The sequence below is a fragment of the Ranitomeya imitator genome, chromosome 1, assembly GCF_032444005.1.
Source record: "Ranitomeya imitator isolate aRanImi1 chromosome 1, aRanImi1.pri, whole genome shotgun sequence".
In the NCBI taxonomy this organism is placed as follows: Eukaryota; Metazoa; Chordata; class Amphibia; order Anura; family Dendrobatidae; genus Ranitomeya; species Ranitomeya imitator.
In genome coordinates this window covers 296,949,564-296,969,605 of record NC_091282.1, presented here as the reverse complement: position 1 = coordinate 296,969,605, position 20,042 = coordinate 296,949,564, and the positions used below count along the sequence as shown (strand labels likewise).

Sequence of the window (20,042 nt, the reverse complement as noted above, 5' to 3'; positions counted from 1 at the left end):
CAAAGTGTGTCTTATAATCCGAAAAATACAGTAAATGTCTGTTCTGTTCCTGATCTAAGGATCTGGGCTTTTAGTGGAGATAAATCTGTGCTGCACTTTATGTACATGCTCAGTAGTGAAGTTCTTCCTCTACAGATCAGAGGAAAAAAGGCACTGGGAAGTAATACCTGCACTCATCTCAGAACTGCTGAAGTGAACAGGAAAACAGGATTATGGCAAGTAAACAGCTTGATTATTGTATCACAATGGTGATGAAAGGCCTGATGTTACCATTTTACTACAGTAAATTTATTACTTAAACATGAGCCACGTATGATGGAGTCTGAGTCGGGGAAATTGAGGAGTCTGAGTGGGAGGTTTGGATTACCGACTCCACAGCCCTGCTATGTGTCAATATTAGGATCTGAAGTGGAAGTATTTTTACTGGAGTAAAAAAAGTCTGCAATTGGAAGCCACAGAATTGCTGGTAGGAGCGGTCTGTGTCCGCTCTGAATAAGCAGAAATCAGCGACGGGCAGGTAGATAGCAACTACTTGCCTATAGGTTCTTTCTCATATAAAAAAAATTAGCAAAGTCAGATACAACTCCTTTAAGTATATTAATCAATAAGCTCATCTTTAACAGGCATAATATAGCACTTGCACCTCAGAGGCCTACAGAGTTTATTTTTCATGCCTGATTATGTACGGTTCCCTCAATAGCTTAATAATAGATTTCTGTAGAAAGCTTTGTGCCAGCAGCTGTTTATTTGAGTTGAAGTAACCTACACCCTACATTAAAATCAGATCCCAAATACTCTCTTCCCGAACAATGTGCATTGTAGGATTGTAAATTGAGTATTATAACAATCATTCTTGTACTAATCTGAGTTTCCCCACTGCTATTTAGCACTCTTGCTATGCTTACTTTAATTAGTGTGCAGTAACAACTCTGTATCCAGGCTACCTAGGCAGCTTTAGAAAACCCCAAATTAATCTCCACCACCTACACAAGGCAAACCTGCAGTATGCAGAAAACAGAGGTCACACCACCCCTATGCTTGGAGAGATGTCCACATATACAGGTTATGAAAAAAATATGGTGCCACTTTCTGCTTTCACTAATATGGGAGTTATGGAAAGCAGGCCTGACTGTTGCCATAACCCCGACAGAAGTGGAAGGAGAGCGCAGCAGGTGACAAGCATTTATTCTCCATTTTGGTAAGACAGCCACATCACCTCTCCTGTGGACATGATATAAATGTATATCTCAACAATATATCAAGCCAATTAAAATGCATGAAATCACTAGAGGCAGCTGGTGAAAATAAAATAAATGATTTGTTGCTTTTGGTTAAAGCACCTTGGCAGCAATACTGACTGTGGTTATGTTTTAATTTATGTAATGTGGAAACCCTAACATTAACATATAGAAAATGCAACCCTGGCAAGCATGCACTGTTCTAGCAGAGACGCTTTCACAAAACGTTACACTCAATGAATAAGTAATAGCAGCAATTATCATAAGGCTACACAGCTAAAAACAAGATCTTATATTATGAGTCCCACTGAGAACCAGAAAAATACAATTTTGAAGCGGTTTCGCAGCCTGTAATTCAGGGAATTATTTTCACTCTTTTCCCCCCATTGTTTTTGTATTTGAAACCGCTAACATACAGTACTGAACAGAGCAATTTCTGAACAGACAATGCTATCCTTATAGCTTTCATTCATGCTCGTTTGTGGCCACTCTTACCAGGATCTAGGCAAGTGAATTTACAGCATTCTTTTGGATCCTTGAGATATTGCTGGCATCCTTGTGGTTTCTCACATAGAGCAGCCACACACATTTCGGGTTCACCATTGTGGCAGGTGCAGCTGAGACATGGATCATCTCCTTTTGGCGTGAAATAGTAGCCCTCATCCACAATGTTATCTTTGATATCAACACAAGTCTGACCTAGAAATACATAGAAAGAAAAACAAAGACACCTTGTTAAGGTTTTACAATTTAAGTAGATACACAAATGCCTGCTAAACCATTTACAGCACATTAAATAGCTGAAATCCCTTTAAGGCTGAATCCCTTTAAGGCTTTACTAGTGATCGGTTCCTGTTAGTATAGCTTGCTTTTACTAAAGAAATCGCCTGTTTACATATATAGCAGAATTTAACAACCAACCCAGTTTGGACTTGAAACAGAATGTCATTATTTCATGGAACAGTTTTAGTCAAACGTGAAAATAATGCTTTAACTTAATTTTTTTCAAAACTAGTATTGTTAATAGTTTATTTTTAGCAATTAACAAAATGAAAGAACAAGCGGAATGGTGGTATTCAGTGTTCCTAAATTCCCGTGTCGTGCCCTGCAAGACTCCCACCCTGACAAGTGCATTGCCCAAGTGTGATCTATATACAATTAAACCCCTAAAATAACTATACATAAAGCCCCCCCAATGTGTTTCTGCCTCTATGTTGAGGCCTCATCAGGGGAGTGTACTTGTATATATATTAAGAAAAAAAAGTCCAAATGTCAGGGGTATCCAGAGATGTACAAGGTGTCTTTCACATGTCCGTGTCTCCAGTACGCGTGGTGACAGTGTGGTGACAGTTTTCACATGCACTGCAGACACTTACACACGTAGACACATTTAAGTGAATGGGTCTGTGCATACAGTATGTCAGTGTCTTTCAAAGGACCATGCGAGTCCGTGGGCAAAATACGCTGACATGTCAGTTTTAGTTTTGCTTTTTTAACAGCAGCACGTGCCACAAAACGTCCCGCACAGGGATGACACACAGATATCATCCATGTGACACGTGTCGGCACTTGAGAAGCAGCAGCAGTACAGTAAGCGCTGTTCCCCGACGCCGGGTGCTGAACATGGCTCTCATTCTCCCCTGCTCTGCTGGCATCAGCACGAGAAGGGCAGAATGATGGCCCCCCCTTTTTTTTTGACAACCAGCCTTCTTGAAGCTGACAGCTGAAAGTTGCAGCCCCCAGCTGTGAGTTTTGCTTGGCTGGTTATAGAAAATACAGGGGAACCCATGCCGTATTTTACATTTATAAAGCAGGTGGCAGGTGATGAATACTCCTATCAGCTCCTCCTGTTGTCACTGTTATTAGCGGCAGCAAGTGTAGGCTGATGGGAGTATTAGTCCCATCAGCTGCTGCCTGATGTCTCTTATTAGTTTAATATAACAACACCTTCTCTGCTCGCACTGATTGCCGGGAGAGCAGGGGAGAATGATAAGAGCCGTCTTCAGCACCCCACATCGAGGAACAGTGGTTACTGTACTGCTGCTTCTCAGGCGCCAGCGCGTGTGTGGTACTGATGCAGCACACGGTTGCCACATGTGTGCTACAAGTATTACACAGGCGGACACTGACATCCCCAGTACCGAACATGTGAAACAGGTCTAAAAGAGGCACTTCAGTGGCAGTCAAAACCTCCAACAGATTGTGCAGAGTGCTGAACAGCCTTTCGACAGCCCTTTTGTTATGTGGGGTTTATTTGAGCAAGAGCTCTTAATGATTCATATTAAAAGTTAGTGATTCAGTTTCAGATAGAGATAGGACATGATGTTAGAGACAGCAAACAGACGATCCCTAGTATTTTGAAGCACATATCATGCTTCAAACAAAGATAACAAATACATTTTTGGTGAAGAATCAACAACAAGTGGAACACAATTGTGAAGTTGAACAAAATTTATTGGTTATGTTACATTTTTGTGGAAATTAAAAAACTGAAAAGTGGGGCGTGCAATATTATTCGGCCCTTTTAACTTAATACTTTGTTGCGCCCCCTTTTGCTGAGATTACAGCTGCAAGTTGCTTGGGGTATGTCTCTACCAGTTTTGTACATCGAGAGACAAATTCTTGCCCATTCTTCCTTGGCAAACAGCTCGAGCTCAGTGAGGTTTGATGGAGATTGTTCATGAACAGCAGTTTTCAGCTCTTTCCACAGATTCTCGATTGGTTTGCGGTCTGGACTTTGACTTGGCCATTCTAACACCTGGATACGTTTATTTGTGAACCATTGCATTGTAGATTTTGCTTTATTTTTGGGATCATTGTCTTTTTAACTCAGATAGTTTTTTTATTAAAGTATAAAATTTCAATAAAACATTTGACATTAATACATGTATTTTCCAATTTTTACCAACATTAATCCCCCTCCTTGCCATTTAGACAGCTCACGCTCTTCACTTAACACTTCACTTTTTTTTGTGTGTTTTTATGGGTTATGTTGTCATGTCTTTGATATTAATTGTTGTTTTTTATTTTTAGTATAGTTCTGTCATATTATTCCCTTGATGTGTGAATGACATAACCTTCTGGGCCACATAGTTATGCTGGATACAACATTCTAACAGCAACATCGGAAATATGGAGGACAGGCTGGATACCATCACCACTATCACATTATATGAGAATGTCATATCATAATATTTTCACATTCTTTGTGTGCTATGTATTATTATTTGTTTTTTTGGGTTATTCACGTTCACGGTTTTTTTGATACATTATAGTTTTTTTCTGTATTATATGTTTTATATATACATATATATATATATATATATATATATATATATATATATACGGTATATATATAGATGGTGCTTGCATTATAAATGTATTATGTATAGTCACGGTTAATATACATTAATGTGGCGGTAGCACTTCTCTTTGCCTTCCGTTCCGGTAATTGTCCCAGCATCTTCTATTTCTCTCCGGATCCTGTGGTGCGCAGGTCCTCTGTGGTGCGCCTCAGGGCATGGCTGATGGCGAATAGGGATGACACGTGCGTTCCAGTTACGTCGTACCCACAGGGACGCTGACACGCAGTGTTGTTCCGCCCGCCGGAAGTGATGCTTTTTGGTGCGCACAGGTCAGGGGACATGCGCCGGCTACACAGTTTCCGGCGCCTATGGGTATTTAATGTCGGCCCTCACACACCTGATCACCGCACCTTGAGAAAGATCAGCGAAACGCGCGTCGGTGGCGGCGTGACACGGGCCCGGCTCTCCACTTTATTATGGGTAAGCTCCCTGAATAAGTATTTTTACTCAATTGCATACTGATATGCCGCAACTTTGTGAAAACCTGTGACGCTCCATTTGATATGTGTTGGGGGTGAGCTTCTCATTAAAACTATGGGCACTATGCACTTTATGGTTAATCATTGCTAGCCGGGTTACCTGTGACTACCCTTACCCTGTTTTTGTGTAATACCCTGTGTTATTATGCTATTATTGTATTAATGAATTATTAAATAAAGTACTGTACATGGTTTTGTAAAAAGGAAAATTTGTTTGGACTGAGTACTCCATTTATTCTCTTGGTTATATAGTGTTATCAGGAGTGTCCATTTGATGTTAGAATGCCTATGATATGAGGACTATATAGACGCAACTCATGGGCAGAATATTTAGAGTGTTCTATTTGGTTTGGCTTTATTTCTTCACTTAACATGTCTTGTAACAGTATATACATTATCATTACATAATATCTTCCATTACAGACATATAGACCATTATCATGTAAACGATACCACCTCAGGCCTGTCTTCCCTTAACCTCCTCCTAACCCAGTGCCAACCAAGGAGTCCACAATTTGTCAAACAAGACCATTTTCCCTCGTTTCTGATGCACTCCCTTTTCCATGGCAATGACCTGCTCCACATACTTAATGTATTCACCCCTCGAGGGAGGCTCCTCTTTAATCCAGTTTCTTGCTATGACCTTCCGAGCCATGTATAATAATCTAGCGATTGCCATTTTCAAATTGTTATCCACAACTATCTCCTCTACATAACCCAACACGAACACCACTGGTTCCCTTGGAATTACACATCTGTACGCCCCTTCTATCCGGCTGAGAACCACCAACCAAAAAGCTGTCAATCTCGGACACGTCCAGAGCATGTGAAACATTCTCGCATTATCATTCCTACATCTAGGGCATTCCGAGTCAGATCTCAACCCAGCTTTTTATAGGACATCCGGAGACCTATACACTCTGTGTATAATATAAAGCTGGGAAAGTCTATATGGCTCATTCAATGATAGTTTTGGTATCCATTCTAATACAGATTCACACGATTCATCCTCTAAGGCAGGGGTCCCCAACTCCAGTCCTCAAGGCCCACCAACATGTCATGTTTCCAGGATTTCCTTAGTCTTGCCCAGGTAATAATTGCATCACCTATGCAATGCAAAGGAAATCCTGAAAACATGACCTGTTGGTGGGCCTTGAGGACTGGAGTTGGGGACCCCTGCTCTAAGTGACCCAATTCTCTTTCCCATTTAGCCCTTGCACCAATCGGATATCCCAATGAGTGAGTATGAAGTAAGTCCTTGTACAGGGAGAAGATAACACCCCTCGTTGTCCCCACTCCACAGATGTATTCCAATACGAAGTCACTTTGGATTTTGAGACAATCCCCCTTATTCTGAGCTACAAATGCATGTCGGACTTGTGCATATTGATATTCCCCGGATGTCTTAAGGCCCCTTCACATTAAGCGACGCTGCAGCGATACCGACAACGATCCGGATCGCTGCAGCGTCGCTGTTTGGTCGCTGGAGAGCTGTCACACAGACCGCTCTCCAGTGACCGACGATGCCGGTAACCAGGGTAAACATCGGGTAACTAAGCGCAGGGCCGCGCTTAGTAACCCGATGTTTACCCTGGTTACCATGCTAAAAGTAAAAAAAAACAAACACTAGATACTTACCTACCGCTGTCTGTCCTCCAGCGCTGCGCTCTGCTTCTCTGCTCTCCTCCTGTACTGTCTGTGAGCCGGAAAGCAGAGCGGTGACGTCACCGCTCTGCTTTCCGGCTCACAGACAGTACAGGAGGAGTGCAGAGCACAGCGCCGGGGGACAGACAGCGGTAGGTAAGTATGTAGTGTTTGTTTTTTTTACTTTTAGCATGGTAACCAGGGTAAACATCGGGTTACTAAGCGCGGCCCTGCGCTTAGTTACCCGATGTTTACCCTGGTTACCAGTGAAGACATCGCTGGATCGGTGTCACACACGCCGATCCAGCGATGTCAGCAGGAGTCCAGCGACGAAATAAAGTTCTGGACTTTATTCAGCGACCAACGATCTCCCAGCAGGGGCCTGATCGTTGGTCGCTGTCACACATAACGATTTCATTAACGATATCGTTGCTACGTCACAAATAGCAACGATATCGTTAACAATATCGTTATGTGTGAAGGTACCTTTAAGCTCATACTCCGACTGCAGCTGGGAAAAGGGTTTCAGCTCCCGCCGCTCAAGAATCTGATAGACATATCGAATTCCCTTAGCTTGCCATTCTGATATACATCCCATTGCCAAAAACTCCAATAGATTATTATTACACCATAGCGGAGAGAACCTGGTAAGACAGGTAACCCCACGAATTTGTTTAACTCTCCCCCATATTTTATAAATCAGAAACAATGTTCGATACGTTTTCCCAAGCATCCCCAGGGAACCCTCTTCTAAACACTGTACCGCTGGACTTCTTTTTGTCATCCTTTCTATCAAGAGTTGTACCCCATTGGCAGACGTCCCATGCTCCCAGCCCTTTAAATGCTGACATTGGGCTGCTAAAACGTATATTTCTGGATTAGGCAAAGCCAAACCTCCTGTGTCCTTAGGGCGTTGAAGCGTCTCCAACCTGATTCGTGGGTGCCGTTTCCCCCACACCAAACTTCTAAATAATAAGTTAATCAGTTTGAATTTCCCGCGTGGTATCCAGATAGGTGAATTATGGAGAACATACAGTATCTTAGGCATCAGAATCATCTTAATAAGATTAACTCGACCTACAACAGACAAATGCAATTTAGACCAAGCCCCTACCTTTGCCTTAAAGAGTTCCCAACACCTGTGTCAGATTCTTATGCAAATAATTTGTAATCGGCATAGAGATTTGTATTCCCAAATATTTGAATTGGTCGGCTATTTTAAGTTTGCCCCTTCCGTGGAATCTCCCAGCTCATCCCTTACATCATCCACCCTGAGTGGAGTTGATTTATTCCAATTTATCTTTAGCCCCAACAAAGCACCAAATCCCTCGATGAGCCAAATAGCATTGCTCAAAGAGTCATGTGGGTCTCTCAAGAACAGTAGTATATCGTCCGCGTAAAGCGCTATCTTCTCTTCTATCGACCCATATTTAAACACAGAGACCTCGGCAGACTGTACAATTTTGGCGGCCAACGGCTCCACGGCCAAAGCAAAGAAAAGAGGGGAGAGCGGACACCCCTGTCTCGTCCCTCTATGTAGCTCTACCGTATGAGAAAGCTCCCCATTCACTCTCACTCTAGCTGATGGTTGCGCATACAACAACTGAACCCTAGACACAAATTGTGGTCCAAAGAAAAAACACTGCAATACCTGCCACAAGTACCCCTATTTCACGCTATCAAATGCCTCATGAGCGTCTAAGGAAGCAATAACCATGACCGCCGTTATCGGCCCCCAGTTGTAAATTCATAAAAAGCCTTCTTAGATTAACTGCCGTAGACCTGTCAGGTATAAAGCCAGACTGATCTGGATGTATTAACTTAGAAATTACACCCGTCAATCGGGTCGAAAACACCCCGGCCAGAAGTTTAACGTCCGTAGTGAGCAAAGAGATCGGGCGAAAAGATTTAAGCAGTCGTAGATCTTTATCCTCCTTCGGTATTACAACTATTATCACCCCCCTCATGGAGGATTCCCTTATTTTTAGCCTTCTCCAAGACTACTCAGTCTGGACAGCAACACTACACTCCCTCCATCTCTTTATAAATTTCGGCTGGTAGTCCATCTGTACCTGGTACCTTGCCATTGCCCTTAATGCGCGGCTTAGTTCTTCGTCTGTAATAGGCCCCTCAAACTTTCCCTATCCACCTCACTCAGCCTAGGTAAGACAATACCCTCGAGAAATGCTATATTGTCTCCCACCGATGGGACAACACCAGAGGAGTACAGATCAGTATAAAAGTCCATAAAGACCCTTAAGATCTCAGAAGTCTCCGACACTTTCGTACCGTTGTTAAGTTCCAATAAATGTACGAATGATGTAACCCTCTGAGCAGAAGCCACCAGCAAAAAGAATATGCCCAACTACCTCCCCCTCCTGGTAAAAAGCTAGTCGTTGGAACTCCCTCTTCCTCCCTGCCCTCTCCAAAATAATTTTATCCATATTATTCTGGGCTTCTTTTAGCTGATTCCCAGCATCAGAAGTACCCAGTGTGACCAACTCATCTTCAGCTATTCTCAACCTTTCCCTCACGGCATTCTCCGCCTACTTTGACCGCCGCTTACATCTACTGATATGGGATCATTGTCTTGTTGGAAGACAAATCTCCGTCCCGGTCTCAGGTCTTTTGCAGACTCCAACTGGTTTTCTTCAAGAATGGTCCTGTATTTGGCTCCATCCATCTTCCCATCAATTTTAACCATCTTCCCTGTCCCTGCTGAAGCAGGCCCAAACCATGATGCTGCCACCACCATGTTTGACAATGGGGATGGTGTGTTCAGGGTGAGGAGCTGTGTTGCCTTTCCACCAAACATATCGTTTGGCATTGTAGCCAAAAAGTTCGATTTTGGTTTCATCTGACCGGAGCACCTTCTTCCAAATATTTGGTGCGTCTCCCAGGTGGTTTGTTGCAAACTTTAAAGGACACTTTTTATGGATATCTTTGAGAAATAGCTTTCTTCTTGCCACTCTTCCATAAAGGCCAGATTTGTGCAGTGTACGACTGATTGTTGTCCTATGGACAGACTGATCCACCTCAGCTGTTCATCTCTGCAGTTCATCCAGAGTGATCATGGACCTCTTGGCTGCATCTCTGATCAGTCTTCTTCTTGTTTGAGATGAAAGTTTAGAGGGACGGCCGGGTCTTGGTACATTTGCATTGGTATGATACTCCTTCCATTTCAATATGATCCCTTGCACAGTGCTCCTTGGGATGTTTAAAGTTTTGGAAATCATTTTGTATCCAAACACGGCTTTAAACTTCTTCACAGCAGTATCACAGACCTGCCTGTTGTGTTCCTTGGTCTTCATGATGCTCTCTGGGCTTCAAACAGAACCCTGAGACTTTCACAGAGCAGGTGCATTTATACGGAGACTTGATTACACACATTTGGATTATATTTATCATCATTAGGCATTTAGGACAACATTGGATCATTCAGAGATCCACAATGAAGTTCTGGAGAGAGTTTGCTGCACAAAGTAAAGGGGCCGAATAATATTTCACGCCCCACTTTTCAGTCCTTGAATTTCCACAAAAATTTAAAACAACTAAATTTCGTTCAGCTTCACAATTGTGTTCCACTTGTTGTCGATTCTTCACCAAAAATTTAAATTTGGTATCTTTATTGTTTGAAGCATGATATGTGGGAAAAGGATGAAAAGTTCCAGGGGGCCGAATACTTTTGCAACGCACTGTAAGATCCTTAGGGGGTCTACTTTCCAAAATGGGGTCACTTGTGGGGGGATTCTACGGTTTAGTTACATCAGTGGCTCTGCAAAAAACGCAACATGACGCTCGCAGACCATTCCATCAAAGTCTGCATTCCAAAACGCCACAACTTCCCATCCGAGCCCCGACGTGTGCCCAAACAGTAGTTTTCTCCCACATATGGGGTATCAGCGAATTCAGGACAAATTGCACAGCAACATTTGGGGTCAAATATCTCCTGTTACCCTTGGAAAATACAAAAACTGTGAGTGAAAAGATCATTTTTGTGGAAAAAATATGATTTTTTTTATTTTTAAAGCTCTCTGTATTATAAACTTCTGTGAAGCACAGGGGAGTGCTCACCACACATCTAGATAAGTTCTTTAGGGGGTCTACTTTCCAAGATAGTGTCACTTGTGGGGGTTTTCCACTGTTTAGGCACATCAGGAGCTCTCCAAACGCAGCATGGTGTCTGATCTCAATTTCAGCCAATTTTGCATTGAAAAGTCAAACAGCGCTCCTTCCCTTCCGATCTCTGCCATGCGCCCAAACAGTGGTTTACCTGAAAAAATGGGGTATCAGCGCACTCAGGACAAATTGTACAACAACTTTTGGGGTCTAATTTCTCCTGTTACCCTTAGTAAAATAAAACAAATTGGATCTGAAGTAATTTTTTTGTGACAAAAGTTAAATGTTCATTTTTTTTTTAATACTCCAAAAATTCCTGTGAAGCACCTGAAGGGTTAATTAACTTCTTGAATGTAATTTTGAGTACCTTGAGGGGTTCAGTTTTTAGAAAGGTGTCACTTTTGGGCATTTTCTGTCATATAGGCCCCTCAAAGTCACTTCAAGTGTGAGGTGGTCCCTAAAAAAAAATGGTCCGGCAAATTTTGCTGTAAAAATGAGAAATCGCTGGACAACTTTTAACCCTTATAACGTTCTAACAAAAAAAAAAATGTATGTTTCCAAAGTTGTGCTGATGTAAAGCAGACATGTGGGAAATTTATTAACTATTTAGTGTGATATGACTCTCTTATTTAAGGGCATAAAAACTAAAAGTTTAAAAACTGCGAAATTGTCAACATTTTTGACAAATTTCCATTTTTTTCACAAATAAACAAGTCATATCGAAGACATTTTACCACTATCATAAAGTAAAATATGCCACGAGAAAACAATGTCAGAATTACCAGGATCCGTTGAAGCGTTCCAGAGTAATAACCTCAAAGTGACAGTGGTCAGAATTGTAAAAATTGGCTCTATCATTTAGGTGAATACAGGCTTCGGGGTGAAGGGGTTAACAAGCCAGAAAGAATAGACTTATCCATATGCAGACTTTTGAATTTAAGCATTTCTTTCTGGTTGGTCAAGAAAACAGACTTGACATTTGCTATAACACATTGTGCTCTTATCCTTGATGACTAGTTATGTTTACGAATATGCTAATTATGTATGGTGTAGGCCAGATAGTTTGGCGACTTTGAAAACAGAGGAGGAAAAACTAGGCAAATAGATTAAATAATCAACAAATGCTACTTGATCTCATCTCCATTCTTACCCTTTATGTCAATACTAAATTAATAAAAAGTATATTATAAAAAGAGGTCATATGCCTCTATAAAAACAGAGAGACTGAAAGACAGCCAGAGTTTCAGCCAAGATATCCAAAGGGGCAGAGGCAGCACAGCAGCCAAAACATCATGGCTCCATCACGAGTGACACAGATTTATTATTTTACAGGATGCCAACCTAGGGGACTTCGGCCTCAGTTGGAAGAATACAGATCTGCTCCACTGACCATCGCTGAACCATGGATACATTACGACTGCATCTTTGTAATAGAGCATCATTGTCCCTAAAAGAACTTCCATTAAAGTTTTTATCCTGTTAATATATTGCAATCTTCTACTCAGTTAATTATTCTGTTTTGCATTAGGTCTGTGACAAAACACGATTAAAAAATTATTAGCTGAATGCTTATCAATGCACGATCCACAAGTACCGTATAAACACTCGAGTATAAGCCGAGGCACCTAATTTTGCCACAAAAAACCTGGGAAAACTTATTGACTCGAGTATAAGCCGGGTATGCTTTCTCCCCTCATCCCCAATCCTGATATGCATGGTTCCTCATCCCCATCTTGGTATGCACAACCTCCTCATCCCCATCCTGGTATGCACAACCTCCTCATCCCTATCCTGGTCTGCATGGTCTTCTCATCCCTATCCTTGTATGCATGGCACCCCCATCAGTATCCTAGTATGCATGCTCCCATCAAAAAAGCATAACAAAAATTAAAACATCCTCCCTCGCAGCGTCTTGTTACAACTAAATAGTAATTAAAAGGCACAATATATGTAAAGGGGCTGAGAGCATATAAATGTGAAGCTCTCACTAAGTGCCAGCAGCTGCTTTATGGTTGTTAGCAGCGCATGGCAGGGACGTCATGCGCTGCTTACAAGCAGAGCGCAGCTCCCGGAATACTCACTGCTCTCCACACCGGAACTATGTGCGTGGAGGACAGGGAGTATCCATTGCTATTAAGTAGCAACCACAGTGTCAGCCGCAGCGGGAGTGGAGAGAGGTGAATATTCATTTTTCTTAAAGGGAACCGGTCACCCCCAAAATGGAAGGTGAGCTAAGCCCACCGGCATCAGGGGCTTATCTACAGCATTCTGGAATGCTGTAGATAAGCCCCCGATGTATCCTGAAAGATGAGAAAAAGAGGTTAAAATCTCAGCAGCACACTTGCTATCTTGGCGTCATTATTGACACACAACTTTCCTTTATTCCCTAAATCCAATTACTCACTCGTGTTACCTGCATCTTTAAAACATCTCCAGAATCCGACATTTTCTCACCTTTCATTCTCATTTGGACTACTGCAACTCTCTACCGATCAGTCCAAAGTCTATGCACTCAATCCATCCTGAATGTGGCAGGAAGGGCCGTACTTATTGTCCAGCTGCTACACAGATGCCTCCACCTTGTGCCAGTCATTGCACTGGTTCCCCATTCACTACAGAATACAATACAAACTTCACTTACCCACAAAGTTTTCCACAGTTGTGCACCACCATACATCTCCTCCCTCATGTCTATCATTCTACCCATTCTCTCCGTTCTGCAACTGATCTAAGACTAACAACCTCCCACCTGTATCTCCAAGATGTCTTTCGTGCTCTGCCCGTTTTCTGGAAAGCGCTACCCAAGATGACCAGACAAATACCTAGCCCCCACATATTTAAACTTTATTTAAAAACATGTCACTTCACTAATCTAACCCTTGCATGTTCACCTTTTCTAACTTTTTCTCAGAATCTGGTCTCCACATCCTCCATGAAACCAGTAGCACTTGGTCAATGTACTTAGAGACTAGCTCATGACCGGCTCAAGCAACTTATTTGAAATGCTCTATTTATTATAATAATGGCTGGAACATACATGACTTGCACTTTTTAGCTATTGTAACCCCAATTTCCATATAGAATTGTAATCTTGAGAGCAGGGCAATAACTCCTGTAACTGTTGAACCATGTATTTTTTGTTTGTTCATGATCTGTCTTAATTGTAAAGTGCTGCAGAATATGTTGGCGCTATAGAAATAAAATTATTATTATTAGTAGCAGTAGTATTAGTAGCAGCAGTAGTAGTAGTCTTCGTAGAGGAAATAAGGCTAACAAGCCTTCAACATGTAAACAAGGTCAAGCGTCTCACTCAACTATACTTGGGGGCACAGCAACTTGGAGGCAGAGAAACATGCAGAAAAATGGCAGCAGGTGCTCTGGACTGCTGTCACAATTTGAAATATTTGGCCTATACAGAAGGCAGCTTGTTGGTCAAAGGGCTGGAGAAACGTACAAAAATTAATGTCTCCAAACAAGAGCGAAGCATGGTGGAGGTTGCTTGTGAGTTTGGGGCTGCACATCAGGTAGTGGAGTTAAAGAGTTGGTCAGGATTAAATGGTGTCTTCGATGCTGAAAAATATAGACCGATACTCACATCATACAATCCCATCAGGGAGAATTCTGCTTAGCTCAAAATTTATTGTGCAGCACGACAATGACTCCAAACATACAGCCAGTGTCATTAAGAAGTATCTACAGTGTAAAAAAGAACAGGGAGTCGTGGACGTGATGATATGGCCTCCATAGAGCCCTGATCTCAACAGCATCACATTTGTCTGGGATTACACGAAGACACAGAAGATTTTGGGCAAATCTACATCCACAGATCTGTGGTTCGTTGTTAAAAATTTTTGTAACAACTTTTCTGTCAAGTTCCTTCATTGGTTAATTGCTAACCAATAATGAATTGATTTAAATTTCTCGCTTGTTCCTTCACTTAGCATTTTTGTTAATTGATAAACACACACTATTAACATTTGAATTTTTTAAAAGCATTCTTACTCTGCAGCATTTTTTCCAGGAGCGCCTAAAACTTTTCCACAGAACTGTATGTTACTGGGCAATTTAAAGTTTTTAGTCATCATTTCTTTTTAAAAAATATGTTAACCCCAAAGTCTGTTTTCACCTTCATAATCAGGACAATTTTTACAATTCTGACCACTAGCACTTTATCTAATATATAGTTGCCTAGAATACTACTTCCTGCAATTTGTGCCAACTTCCGTGGCTTTGTCCGGAGCTAATGTCCGGAGCTAATGTCCGGAGCTAATGTCCGGAGCTAATGTCCGGAGCTAATGTCCGGAGCTAATGTCCGGAGCTAATGTCCGGAGATAAGTGACGTCAACAGTGTCCAGTGTCTGATTGGTTGCCGCCTGCTGCGAGCGACCAATCAGAAACGTGCCGTACTGTGACACACTCCGCCCGCCATTTTGGTGTGATTTTTGAATTTTTACCTCACAGCAAGTTTCTACTGCGTGGAGGCGGGCCCAGTGACGTTGCTCATCAAGCTCCTGCCGAATTTCGTCAAAAAAATGATAATACCATTTACCAAAACTATATATATTTAGTTGTGAAGTGGTTCAGTGACATTTTCACACCAATTTTGAACTTTTGTTTGGTGTTTTCTCCATATACTGCCTATTATTTTTGTTCTTTCTTACTATTATTTATTAATTGTATTATTCTTACATTTGAATAAATAAAGTATATATGGATTCTAGACTCCCGATTCTTTAGAATCGGGCTGCCATCTAGTTAGGTAATAACTCTAGAATGCTTCAATGGATGATGCCACTGATTCTGAGACTGTTTTCTCGTGACATATTGTACTTTATGATAGTGGTAAAATTTCTTTGATATGACTTGGGTTTATTTGTGAAAAAACTTAATTTTTATGCCCTTAAATCAGAGAGTCATATCGCACAAAATAGTTAATAAATAACATATCCCACATGTCTACTTTACCGCAGCACAATTTTGTAAACTTTTTTTTTTTTTTAGGAAGTTAGAACTATTAAAAGTTGACCAGCGATTTCTCATTTTTACAACAAAATTAGCAAAACCATTTATTTTTTAGGGACCAACATTTGAAGTGACCTTGAGGAGCCTATATGACAGAAAATACCCAAAAGTGACACCATTCTAAAAACAGCACCCCTCAAGGTACTCAAAACCACATTACATAAGTTCATTAACCCTGCAGGTGCTTCACAGGAATTTTTGGAATGTGGAAGGAAAAAAATTAACATTTACTTTTCTGTCATTAAGATATTTCTTTAGACCTATTTTTTTTTTTTTTTACTTTCGCAATGGTAACAGGAGAAAACGGACCATACATTTTGTTGTAACATTTCTGCTGAGTACGCTGATGCCCCATATGTGGGGGAATACTACTGCTTGGGCGCAAGGCAGAGTTTGAAAGGAAAGGAGCGTCATTTGACTTTTTGAATACAAAGTTTGATGGAAAAAATAGCGGTCGCCATGTCGCGTTTGAAGAGCCCCTGATGTGCCTAAACAGTGGAAACCCCCCACCCCCCACAATTGACACCATTTTGGAAACTAAACCCCTTAGGGAACTTATTTAGATGTGCATTAAGCACCTTGAACCCACAGTTGCTTCAAAGAAGTTTATAACAAAGAGCAGTGGAAATTATAAAATACAATTTTTTTTTTTTTTACCAAATACATCTTTTTTAGATTCATATTTTACATTTTCATAAGGGTAACAGGAGAAATTGCTAAATATAATTTGCTGTGCAATTTCTCCTGAGTACGCCGATACCCCATATGTGAAGTAATACTACCTTTTGGGTGCACGGCAGAGCTTGGAAGGGAAGGAGCGACATTTGACTTTTTGCATGCAAAACTTGATGGAATAATTAGGGGATGCCATGTCGCGTTTGGAGAGCCCCTGATGTGCCTAAACAGTGGAAACCCCCCACAAGTGACACCGTTTTGGAAACTAGACCCCTCTGGGACCTTACCTAGATGTGTGTTGAGCACCTTGAACGCCCAGGTGCTTCACTGAAGTTTGTAACGTTAAGCCGTGAAAATTTAAAAAAAAAAAAATAAATCTAATTTTTCCCACAAAAATCTTTTTAGCTACAAATTTTGCATTTTCACAAGGACAAAAGGAGAAAATGGACCCCAAAGTTTGTTGTGCAATGTCTCCTGAGTACGCCGATACCCCATATGTGGTCGAAAACTACTTTTGAGGCACAGTGCAAAGCTCAGAAGGGAAGTAGCACCATATTACAGTGCAGATTTTGCTGCACTTGTTTGATGGTGCCATGTTACATTAAGGCTACGTTCACATTTGCTTTGTTGTGTGCTGCGTCGGCGACGCAGCGCACAACGCACGCAAAAACGCATGCAAAACGCTGCGTTTTGTGACGCATGCGTTCATTTTTATAGCGCAAAAAAAATGCAACAAGCGCCCTGACGCTTGCACCCAAAAAACGCATGCGTCACAAAACGCAACACAACGCATGTCCATGCGCCCCCCATGTTAAATATAGGGGCGCATGCGTCGCCGCGGTTGTGCCCGACGCACCGCAAATGTGAATGTAGTCTAACAGAGCCCCCTGAAATGCCAGAACAGCAGAACCCCCTATAAGTGACCCCATTTTACCAATTAAACCTCTCAATGAATTTATCTAGGGGTGCAGTGATTATATTGACACCACAGGTGTGTCACAAACTTTTAGAACACTGGGCAGTGAAGAAAAAAATATTTAACATTTTTACCATAAAGATTGTGTGTGAGCCCCAAGTTTTACTTATACACACTGGTAAAAATGGCACTAAAATATGTCAGACAATTTCTGGTGAATGTAGAAATACCCCATATGTGGCTGTACAGTACTACTTAGCCATACGGAGAGACTTGGGAGGGACGGAGCGCTATTTTGCCTCCTGGAGCGCAGATTTTCCTAGACTGGTTTGTGGAATCCATATAAAGAGCCCCTGAGTGCTAGAAAAGCAGAATTCCCCCTCAAGTGACCCCATTTTGGAAATTATAAGCCTTTGGGAATTTATCTACAGATGTAGTGACGATTTTGACTCCATGGGCGTTTTCCAGAAACAAGCAGTGGATGTTGTCGATTGAAAATTGCAAACTGGCGTTGCAGTGACCATTACATTATACCCAGCTCATGCTTCTGGAGTCATGCACCTTTAAATTAGGCGGGCTTTCATCACTACAGAATGTGGGAGTTAAATGTTGTTTAGGCACACTGGGGCTCAGAACGGAGGGGGGCATTTGGATGCGGAGAATTTATTTTGGGGAGCGAGGAGTCATTTAGCTTTTCCAGAGCCTTTGCGCTATCAGTAACCTTGAAGCCCCCTATATTTCTGTTAATAGATAGCAGATCTGAGTGGGGACTTGCTTTTTTTTGTGGATTGAGTGGAAGTTTTTATTGGGGACATTTTACGTAACGTTTGAGATCACAGTTATGCGGTGCTCTACACTGTGCACTTACTTTGGGGTTTCCATCTAAATCTCTGAGTGACACGATTCAGATGAAACCCCCAGATGGATCCATTCACTATAATGAGGCAGCAGAGTTACTCTAGACTCCGTCGGGCCTCTGCTCCGTGGTGTCCTTTTCAGAATAGCACAAAACTGTGGTCGACGGGACTTTTATGCAATCCTAAAGACAGACACCGCCGAATCCCAGGTCCTATGGCGTCCACAGTGCCTCCATCTGCCTCATTATAGGGAATCTTCCGCTGGGGCTCTGTCTGAATCACACATTTCAGACATTTACACGGAAACCCCTGTGTAAGCACTCAGTGCAGAGCGCAAGATAAATGTGCGCCGAGCCTTACTGCGATCTTTGGGAGGCAGAATGAAAAAAATCAACAGCGTGTGAAGAATTGGTTTTATTTATTTTTTACGCCATTCCTCGTGCGGTATAAGTGAATAGGCGACTTTATTCTTCAGGTCGGTGCGATTACAGTGATACCAGATTTATGTCGGGTTTTATGTTTGGCTTCTGTCAGAATATCAGTTTTGTTATTGTATAGAATATTGTTCTGTCAGCAGAACAATATTGTATCATACAATTATTAGGTTCTGTAGAAGGACGTAGATCTGGGGATTTATTATGATGGAATATAGGCTGAACTGGATGGACAGATGTCTTTTTTCGGCCTTACTAACTATGTTACTATGTTACTATGTTCTGTCACATACTAAAAGACGCTTTTTTATTGCGATAATTAGTTTTTGCATCACCATATTTTGAGAGCTACATATTTTTTTCATATTTCAGCTGACAGTATCATGTGACGTCTTGTTGTTTTTATTGGTACGAGCTGATGTTTTTATTGGTACCATTTTCGGCAACATGACAGTTTTTGATCGCTTTCTATTCCGATTTTGGGGGGGGGGGGGGCGCAGAACAAAAAACAGCAATTCATGATTTGCTTTTTATACCATTCCGCATGTGGTAAAATTGGTGAGGCAGCTGTTGGAGGCTGCTGATGGAGCTGTATGGCAGCTTGTTTTTTGTGGAACAAGATGACGTTTTCCGGGGTACCATTTTTATTTACATCTATCTTTTTGATCGCGTTTTATTGCACTTTTTGTTCGGCGGTATGATAAAGCATTTTTTGCTGAATTTTTTATTTTATTTTTTTTACGGTGTTCACTGAAGGGGTTAACTAGTGGGACAATTTTATAGATCAGGTCATTACGGACGAGGCAATATCAAGTGTGTACTTTAAATGTTTGTTTTTTTAATTTACATAAATAAATGTATTTGTTGGAAAAATATTTCCTTTTTTCTTTCCTTTTATTTTTTTAAAAATATTTTTACACTTCGTAATTTTTTTTTTTACATAAACGAGTTTAAGTAAGTATGATACCCCTGATGAAGCCACCGTAGTGGCGACTCGCGTAGGGTACTTGGCTCTTTTTTGTGCCTGTCACTAATATTGGGTTATTATACCCATTTGGTCTTTGGGAAAGTTTGGTGTTGCATGCTGTGTACCTAAGCACCACATTGTGTGCCTGTCTTGGCATTTTCCAGGATTGGGACATATAGCTTGCCATATATTGTACTACTGGGAGAGTTATGCTTCTCTGTGTCCATATTTATGCCTTACTTAAACTCGTTTATTTGAGTGCTATTATTTGATGTGCATTACTTCCATCGCACCACTCGAGGAGTAGGGGCAGTAAGCATGTGGAG

At 41.5% G+C, this 20,042-nt stretch overlaps 1 protein-coding gene across 2 annotated transcripts in view; it reads right to left on the bottom strand.

The window, feature by feature from the left end:
• The window catches only part of DGCR2 (DiGeorge syndrome critical region gene 2), a 118,322-nt gene that overhangs the window by 27,142 nt on the left and 71,138 nt on the right, over positions 1 to 20,042 (bottom strand). For both annotated transcript variants that reach the window (XM_069756875.1, XM_069756882.1), the window contains one exon: positions 1,734 to 1,937. In XM_069756875.1, the coding sequence (XP_069612976.1) occupies positions 1,734 to 1,937 (204 nt within the window). The remainder of the gene's footprint in view (positions 1 to 1,733; positions 1,938 to 20,042) is intronic.